The sequence below is a fragment of the Crocodylus porosus genome, unplaced genomic scaffold (genome assembly GCF_001723895.1).
Source record: "Crocodylus porosus isolate Cpor-Errol unplaced genomic scaffold, CroPor_comp1, whole genome shotgun sequence".
Taxonomy (NCBI): Eukaryota; Metazoa; Chordata; order Crocodylia; family Crocodylidae; genus Crocodylus; species Crocodylus porosus.
The window spans coordinates 681,232-690,664 of record NW_017728950.1 but is presented as its reverse complement, the minus strand read 5'-3'; the positions used below and the strand labels follow the sequence as shown (position 1 = coordinate 690,664).

Below are 9,433 nucleotides of genomic sequence, written 5' to 3'. Positions count from 1 at the left end.
ACTTGGATTATCAGATCTGAGACTAATGTAGTATAGAGGTCATATTAAATTCTTAAGAAATTATTTACTTCCTCCTGAAAGAAGGAATCCCTTTCGATTTTAGAGCTGTGCGTTTTTCTGGCTATTTCCATCAATCCTTGGGTTCTTGGTCCAACCTTTCCCCTTTCCTGTCCCTTTCTGCAGGACTCCCAGTGAATAGCATCAGAAAAAAAGTCTCTTCCTTATTTATTCTGTGACTCTCTAAACTGTTGTGTTTCATGATCAGATACAGTATCTGACTAGGAAGACCCCACATACAATTAAATAGATTAAGGGTGTTGTTTGAGCCCCGTTCATAAAATATACCATTCCGCTGCAGTTTCCATTTCTACATAGTCCAAGCCTTAGTTATGAATTTTAGCAAATTTGTTTAACAAGCATCTTTGTGCTGATACTGCTCATGCCTTTTTCCCCAGAAACTTCTCTTAGGGAAATGAGAGTTAGCACTGTTTATTTTTAAGTACATTAATAATCAACCATGTGTTTGGTACTTTATATTTTCCAGAGCCCCAGTGGAAAACAAAAACAGCAAACAAAACAAAAAACCACACTCATAATCCCCCTCAAAAAAGCTATATAGTTACAGCTGATGTCCCCTAACTGAGAATGTTCAGAATCGTTTCCCAAACTCCACAGTGTTGCCTTGCGTATGTTGCTTTCAATCAGAAAAAACAAAGCCACCCCCCCGCCACTTGAACATAAGAACTGCTCTTGTGGATGCACTAATTTAGTCTTATCCTCATGCATGCTGTAGCTTGGTACTACTGTAGCTGCCCAAGTGTAAATGTATAAAACTGACCAAATGACCCCAATATAAGCTACTGTCCTAAAGGTTTCAGCTAGAAACAACCTAAAGTGAGTCTGCCCTTTGAAACTTTTTGCAATTATAAAGACTTACTAGTGCAGTTTTTACTGCTAGAAAGATCAAACAAAATAGCTGAAATGGGTCAACTAAGGTTCCAAATGCAACACAAACTGGATGGTATTATATCAGCAATCCGTTACTTGGGGAAGGAGAAGAAAGATTAGGGAAAACCCGAAGAGACCAGATTGCTTTTTAAAACCTGTACAGAAAGCAAAGTGAATGAGAAACAGCTTTCCCACTTCCTAGAAAGCATACTAAATGTAGGCCACTTTTTTTAAAGCTCTTCAACTATCCTGGATTTGCATGTTTAAAAGTTTGAAACTGAAACAGAGTGGAAGTGTATTTTCCAGATAGCATTTTTACATACGATTACAGTATTTGAAGCCATAGCTAAAAAAGTACACTCCCCCCACCCCCTTTTTCTCCCTGAAGATATAAAGAGAGGACACTGGCCCACTTTTCTAGGCTGTACTGTAGGGTCACAATTATAGCAGCAGAATCAAAACTTGTTTATACAAGTTGATTTTTGTGGGGCAAGAAGTGGATGAGGGTACCAGCTCTGGAATGGAGATGGTGAGTTACAAGGAGCTCAACCCATTTGCTCCAAGATCACATGACTGATATGCCTTATTAAAAATTGTCCACTGCAGCCAAGCCCATTCTTAAAATGGAAGCCCACGGTTTTACTATTGTATTTTTCAGCTGCCTACAGTAATTTTAAGACTTCCTGCCCTTTGCAGTCTATACGAGGGAGCATACTATAAACGGTGTTCCTTTCCATTCTTCCATCTGGCTACATTTTAGCAGCTGATTAAAGTGAATTGTGCACAAAGCTTTGTATGATATGGTCACTTTAATCAGATGGACATTCTTAAAACCCAGTCAATACATATAAAAAGAAAAGCAGAGTCACTTGTACACACTGGAATTTGAGTGTTTATTTAAAAAGGAAACTTTTGGGCACATTAATTAAAAAAGGAATAATACAAAGTCTGAGTAAGCAGTCTTCAAGCCAATAATATTACAAGCTGTTTACATACCAACATTTACATTAAATTTAAACAAGTGGCATGTCACCAACGTGTAAAGACTCAAAGAACTCAAGTTTAAAAAAAAATTACAACTTGACTCTCTGAAGATACAAGTGTCCTACCACATGTGTCAACACGTGTTCAGTCAATCAGTTTAAAACCCCTCTTGCACAGAAATGCTTAGTGTTCTTCAGCAAGTTATACCAGTGGATAGCTAGCTGCTGTCGCTATGCCACAGTGGTTCTTCTTGTCTTTAGCCATATAGATGTATCCTTTGTCACCCCACTTCTCTCCCCAGCTGGAAAGAGACACTTTGATTAGACTTAATAAAAAAGAGCAAGTTTGCACAAAAAGATAGATATTTATCCCAAGGAAAAATGGTAAAGCATGACTTTTCAACTTTATTGGGGGGGGGGGGGAGAAGTACCACACACACAAAATAATATATGTATTTTATCAGTGCAGTATGTCAATTTGTGCACAGTACAAAAAAAAAAAAAAACCCAAAAAACACAACACACCACACAAGCTTGTGGTGTAACCTTTTAGTTCTTTCTAACTACGTGCACCAATATTGGGTGTGGAAAGAACGGAAAATCCAAAAGGCATTTATAAGAAATTTAACCTACTAAACTTCCCCCAAAAGTAGGTCAGAAGGCTACAACTGATCACAGGAGACGACGACGACGACTCCCTCCCACTTTTCTCCCTATGACCTTGTGCGGCGCACCTTCTAAACTGCCTCCTATCCCAAGCATTTAGGAGGTCTGTCTTAACCCATGTGGCTGAAGCACACAAGTCATTTAAATTTTGAATGCATCTCACTACACAGAATAATCCAGTTTTGGGTTTGCTTTCAGTAGGCCAAACTGCGCCAGGTCAAAGCACATTAGAATGAAACTGCTGCTTAAAAGACTGTTTTAGCAATAATCCAAACAGCACAACCGCAGGCGCCTTCGTATGAGTTTGGTTCTCCATTTAAAAGGCAACTATGAAAGTTGTGCCAATATTGCAGTATTTCCTCCTCTTCCATCGTGCTCAAATGGAAGGCAACTTTCACATTAATTGTTCTCCACATACACCAGTGTACTGAATCTCTTACTGCATAAAAGAAGGAGTCAAATGCAGAAGAGCATCAACCAAAGACAGAAGATGCATACCTGTTCTTAACAATCCAGTACTTCTTTCCATCTACATCTTCTCCCTGAAACCCATATCCTACAACCAGAACACCGTGATCCAGATCTTCACTACTACAGTCGGGCTCATAATAAATACCTAAAAAATGCAAAGGTAAAATTAGGACTCCAATACTTTAAAGAAAGGAAATAATAAAAAGCAGCATTCTATGAAATCATGGTAAGTGATGTGTTTTCAGTCAAGCCACCAGTTATTACCATTTAAAAACAGGAGGAAAAGCAACTGAAGGACTGCAGCCTATAAATTCAGGTCATAGTGGAAGGAAAGAGGTCAGGGTCAGGTCTTCTAAAATGCAGTTCTGTGCATAAACTGCAATACTACATTTTTGCAACAACTGAACTAAAAAGAGCAATTAAAACTGAACTGCCAGATGCAGAGCACAACTAGATCTTAAGTTGTCAGACAATACTTACCCGATTGATAAAACTGGAATGATGAATGGCCTGCATCAATAGCAACAGAGACTGGACCCACGGCTGCCACTGCTTTCATTAGTGCTCTTTCGTGTCCTTGTGGGATGTCAACAAAGCCAGTGTCATTAGCAGCATTGTATTGTGCCTTATACTTGCAGTCTTCATCATCCTATAGAAGACAGGATAAGAAGTGTCGAGTTGCTATGAATTTCTTTGTTCAGCTTGGCAGCTGGACATTCCAAACCTGCTTGAACAATCGCATTATTTTTTTTATTTTTAAAAAGATTAAAAGGACTTTGAATCTTTACAGAGTAAGATTGGAAACAGTGCCAAAATTCTCACAAAAGATCTTCTGACAAAACACATTCTGAAGACATGCAACCAAGCTTGGGAAAGCCACTCAGCCTGAAATAGTGTTTTGCCCCAGAGAGATGGAAAAAGCTGTACTGAGAAGCTATTAGCTCCCTTTTCTTGAAGTGGGAGACAGGCAACACAACAGCTGATTTAGAAACAAGGAAGAAAGCAAGAGCATTTTGGCTGCATTAATAGCCCACAAGGAAGGATCAGGAAGGGGAAGAAGAATTGCAAGGAAGCTGCGTTGTTCATTAGGAAGATGGCAAGAAGAGGAAAAAAAGGGATGGGGGGGAAACCAGTTTAGAACCCTGCCCCCCCCCCAAGCACAAGGAAAAAGCAGCAGAGTACCTTACAAGAAAGAAAAAACCAAGTGTCAGTGGAATGCATAGGACCTGAATGTCTTGAAGCTCCATATCCACTCATCTCACCTATGGACAGGGATCTACCTAAAAATCAGTTTTACAGAAACTGCAAAGAAACCCAGCTTTGACACAAAGCAATCAATCAAATCAAATAAGAGAGATGGGGGGAGAAAAAGCCCAGTACCTGTTCCAGAGAATGACCCAAGATTCTTTCATTAAGAATAAAGAGGTAGAACTAAACCAGGGCTTAAGATGACAATAAGGAATGGTACCACACAACAGGAAGTTTGTAGATGATAATACTCTTAGATCTCCCAAATCCTTAACTGATTATACAGTTAGCTAAGCATTTTGCATTCCCTCCCTCTATTTACAAAATCCAATGACTTTTGAACTGGGAATCATCTGTGGACCAAAACAAGAAAAAACTGCCAGGTTAGAGGAAGAGGGAGTTCATCTTATAACAAGAGTTCTGTTAATCAGGATCTTTCAGACTATATAGCTGAATATATGCTCCTGTGTCAGATGCAGAAGAGCAGAATTATTTTTCTCCTACCAAGCCTATACATACTATTAATACCTGGAGTGCAAGCAAAGCACTAATTTCTCCTTTGTGGCGAGGTAGGCAGGGAAAAAGCTGATGTGTCAAGTATATTACAGAATAGGTTAGAGAGACCACCTTGAAGCAGCAAGTGTTTAGGGACACTTTTAAACAAAATTAAAAGGAGTTCAGAAGATGCGGGAACACAGACTCCAAACTATTCCAAATTATAAAAGTCTCAATAGAAAAAGCTTACAAGTGCTACAAGCAGTGTTAAAGAAAAAAAAAAAAAAAAAAAGAGACCACAAAGAGTTGGAGCGGCCATTTGCAAGGATGATGTCCCCAGCTAAAAAAACAAAAACAAAACACAACACAACACAAAAAAGCCTAAGCATCTGATCTAGTATTCACAGAATCACAGAAGCAGGGTCGGAAGGGACCTTGTAGATCTTCAAGTCTGACCCCCAGCCTGGGCAGGAGAAAAAAAAAAAAAAAAAAAACAACTGGGCTCAGATGACTCCAGCCAGGTAGGCATCAAGCCTAGGCTTGAAGACCCCCAGGGTAGGAGCCAGCACCACTTCCCTTGGAAGTTGATTCCAGATCCTAGCCGCCCTGACCGTGAAGTAGTTCTTGCGGATGTCTAATCTAAACCTCCTCTCCAACAACTTGTGGCCGTTATTCCTTGTTATGCCAGGGGGCGCTAGGGGAAACAAGGTCTCTCCCAAACCCTTCTGGTCCCCCCCTCAGCCTTCTCTTGTGAAGGCTGAACAGGTTCAGGTCCCGCAGTCTCTCGCTGTAGGGTCTGCCCTGTTGTCCCCGGATCATGCGGGTGGCCCTCCTCTGGACCCTCTCCATGTTGTCTACTTCCCTCCTGAAGCGAGGCACGCAGAACTGGACACGGAACTCCAGCTGTGGCCTGAGCAGTGTCACGTAGAGGGGGAGGATCACCTCCTTGGCCCTATGTGAGATGTACGACAAGGCCCTGCCAACCGTGACCTTGCATTGTTGGCCCATGTTCATCTTGGAGTCGATAGTGACTCCAAGATCCCTTTCTGCCTCCGTGCTCTCAACAAGGGAGTTTCCCCATCTTATAAGTGCGCTGCTGGTTACTACTGCCCAAGTGCAGCACCCTGCACTTGTCAGTATGGAAAACGCATCCTGTTTGTTAGCCCACCCCTGCAACCTACCTAGGTCTTGCTGCAGTCTTTCCCTCCCTACTAGCATGCTCACCCTCACCCCAAATTTTGGTATCATCAGCAAATTTAAACAGGTTGCTTTTCACCCCGTTGTCCAAATCACCGATAAAGAAATTGAACAGCACGGGCCCAACAACCGAGCCCTGGGGGACTCCGCTGCCCACTTCCCCACAGGTTGAATATGACCCGTCCACCACCACCCTCTGAGTATGACCCTTCAGCCAATCTGCAATCCATCTGACTGTGTAGGCATCAAATGCCACAGGTTGCATAGTTTAATGAGGATGGGGTGGGAGACAGTATCAAAGGCCTTGCTGAAGTCCAGAAAGACTACGTCCACGGCAACACCTGCATCCAATGCTTTTGTGACCTGATCATAAAAAGGCAATCAGGTTGGTCTGACATGACCTGCCCTTAATGAAACCATGCTGGTTGCCCTTGAGCATTATCCATGGAGCTGGTCCATCACAGACGTGCTCTGTTCCAAGTCTCAGATGAAACTGCTGGCAGTCGTCTTGGTGTGTTCACTTATTATCTACTGCTGATTAAGCAAACCAGGACAACCATTTCTGAGGCTGACCTCTCCAGCATGCATCTTTGACTTCAAGGCGTGATGACCAACACCTTTGCGGACAGCTTAAAAATGAATGGCAGGGTGCCCTGTTTAGTGTTGCTACAGGATGTACTGCATCAGCTTCTCAAAAAATTGAGCTACACCCAGAAGTCCATTACGGTCAGCCCTGACATGCCAGTGTCTGGTACCACCAGTGGTTTGATCTGGCAAGTATCTCATGCTTCTGAGAAAATAAAGATAGTGGTAGGCAGATTTCTTCTTTGGTTAGTGAAAGAAGCTAAAAGCTAGAAAAAGTCTATTCAAGAAGTTGTTTTTGAGAAGAACTTCATAAATAAAAAAAAAACTTGTACGTTTACCCTGCATTTTTAGAGTTAGATGCACAGAATAGAGCAAAAATATATTTGTAGTTAGTATATTTACCTTTGCTAGGTATGGGTAAGACTCTTCCGAATCAATCCCTCCATTATCCAGGATATACTGGAAAGCTTGATCCATCAGACCACCATTGCATCCTTCATTGCCTTCAGGTCGAGAGCAGTCTACAAGGTTTTGCTCACTCAGGGAGACCAGCTGACCAGTTCTTCTGAAGTGCTGTCCTTCAAGAGCACCAGTTGTGCTAAATGCCCAACAAGATCCACATTGACCCTGAAATGGAGCAGGAAAATAAAAATGACTCCAAAAAGGTCAGACAGCATACAGTCCAGATTACCACAGCAGTCTGAACAGCATATAATACAAGTTCCAGTTTACTCATGCTCAGAAGGGACCTCACCTGAAGAAAATTAAGTAGGGGTCCTTTCAAAGCTTACAGTTGCTTATCAATTGGGTGAAAATCCTAGCGAAAGGTCTGCACCTTAGAAAGTGCCGCTACAAGTCTCAAGCAAGTGATTTCTTCACCATAAAAAAAGGTTAAGAAAAGGTCATGCTATATTAGCAAGTGTGCAGCAGTCTTTACAAGGATTAACAAATGCTTAAATATGCAACTCATGCGATTTTTCCCCATTATTTTCCAAAGTTAGTTATTTTATGAATCAGGCTTTCAAATTGGTCAAACACACACAACCCATTACAACAAGACATACTTGGTCTTTAACAGGAGTTACATATCCCTTCTCTCTCCAGTCCACAGATCTTGGGGCTTCCAGGAAGTTGGGCTCAAGGAACTGGGATCCTCTATACTTCTGTGATTTTTTATGGATGTACCCATTCATCAGCTGTCTGAACTCTTCATTTGTCTGAAAAAGAAATGCAGTGAACTTCTGCCATATGGTTATTAATATACCAAGTAAGTTCCATGGCTCTCTCAAGGACTTACCATGTCACCAAACTGATTCATTCCCAGTTTGTAGCTATGCTTGCCCAGTGTGTGGTCAAGATTATGTAGTTCAATCATTTTCAAGTTCTTTTCCCATACCATTCTCCTCCAGCCTTCTTCCTTCTGCAAGTCAAAAACCAAACAAACCACCCAAGTTATTTTGATACTAGTGTACTTGTAGAGCGAGACCATCAGAACAGATAGGCTTCTTGCTGCCCTAAATTTGTATAACACAGTTAAAAGTATACAAACATCATTATTTTTTTCTAATCTCATTCAAGAATGGGGGGGGGGGGAAAGCTTTTTAATTCCTCCTAAACAAACAAAAACAAAAAACAAAAAACCCAATAACACCATCTTATAGATGCGACTATTTGCACCATTAAAAGCCAGCAGGACTAAACTATCAGTGTTAAACATTAGGCCATATTATATGCCCAACTTTAGCTTGCTCTACACTGATGCAGCCAGCTTGCCATACATGGGCCACAGGCCTGTGTAGGATGAACACAGCAGATCTGAAAAGGAGTTGAGAGAGAAGAGTAGGAATTACAGCAGGGACAAGAGCTGGGTATTAGGCAAGAGAGGAAGATAGAGTCTTATGCAGAATTTAGTTTGCATCATTTGATCATTTGAGAGAGGAAACCCTGACTCAAGCAGCTGGCTGGACTAGATGACCTCTGGAGGTCCCTTCCTGCCCTACTTCAATGCAACTACTGCAGTGTCGTTTGGGGGGGGGCGGGCAGGGGTGGTGGTGTAAGGATTAGCTTGTGGCAAGGCTGCCACAAAACTTGGCCCCCCACAGTGCTAGCTCTAAGCAAATGCCTGCATGACAGCAGTCTGTCTCTGCTGGAAAAAACAAAACACTGACCTCATGGTAGTTTTTTGAGTGCCAGGACTTCCAGAGCTGCCAGTGGCTAGTCAAGTCGGGATCCATTCTGGGAGCAGCAGAGGACAGTCCCAAGCACAGGGAGAGCAGGCATAGGTGGAGGTTCATGGTGAGAGATCTTCCTAGAATTGCAGGGGGTGGAAAATAAGCATCAGCCGGTATTTCCCCTCCCTCTAATAAAAAAAGGAAAGAAAAGAAACCAGCTTTAAACAATTTCTACTGGGCAAACCCAGTGGCTAACAAAACAGGTTGGGGGGGAGGGGTTTGTATTACAAACATATCCAAGCCTAGGTCCGGATCTGTACAGCTCTCACTTGCCCTCGGGTGTAAACAGCAGCACTACCTGGAGGTGGACCAGGCCCCCACCCTGAGCACTGAGGCCACCCATCCCCCAGCAGAGAAACCAGGCAGGAGGAAGAGCCAGTCTGGACAGAGTCCCAACCAGATGACCCATCTTCTACCGCAGCCAGCCACTTATGTAAGAGAAAGCCACATCCTCCTCAAATCAAAAGCAGGCAAAACCCAGCAGAGACACCCCTCTGCACCCAGACACCTTCAGGGGAGCAAGAGCAGCCCCCCCTCCCCCCAATCCATCAGCCCTGGGCGAGGCGGCAAAGTCCCGCGGAGGGGAGAGGGTTAAAAGGGACAGGAGAA

The 9,433-nt window shown here is 42.7% G+C and overlaps 1 protein-coding gene across 1 annotated transcript; it reads right to left on the bottom strand.

The window, feature by feature from the left end:
• Positions 1–1,820: 1,820 nt before the first annotated feature.
• Positions 1,821–8,921, bottom strand: LOC109323678 (cathepsin L1). Its single transcript, XM_019555363.1, has 7 exons — positions 8,762–8,921; positions 7,891–8,013; positions 7,658–7,810; positions 6,996–7,220; positions 3,549–3,717; positions 3,096–3,213; positions 1,821–2,233 (listed from the first exon to the last, which is right to left on the bottom strand). The coding sequence occupies exons 1-7, from the start codon at positions 8,885–8,887 to the stop codon at positions 2,134–2,136; spliced, it is 1,014 nt and encodes a 337-aa protein (XP_019410908.1). The 5' UTR covers positions 8,888–8,921; the 3' UTR covers positions 1,821–2,133.
• Positions 8,922–9,433: the final 512 nt, after the last annotated feature.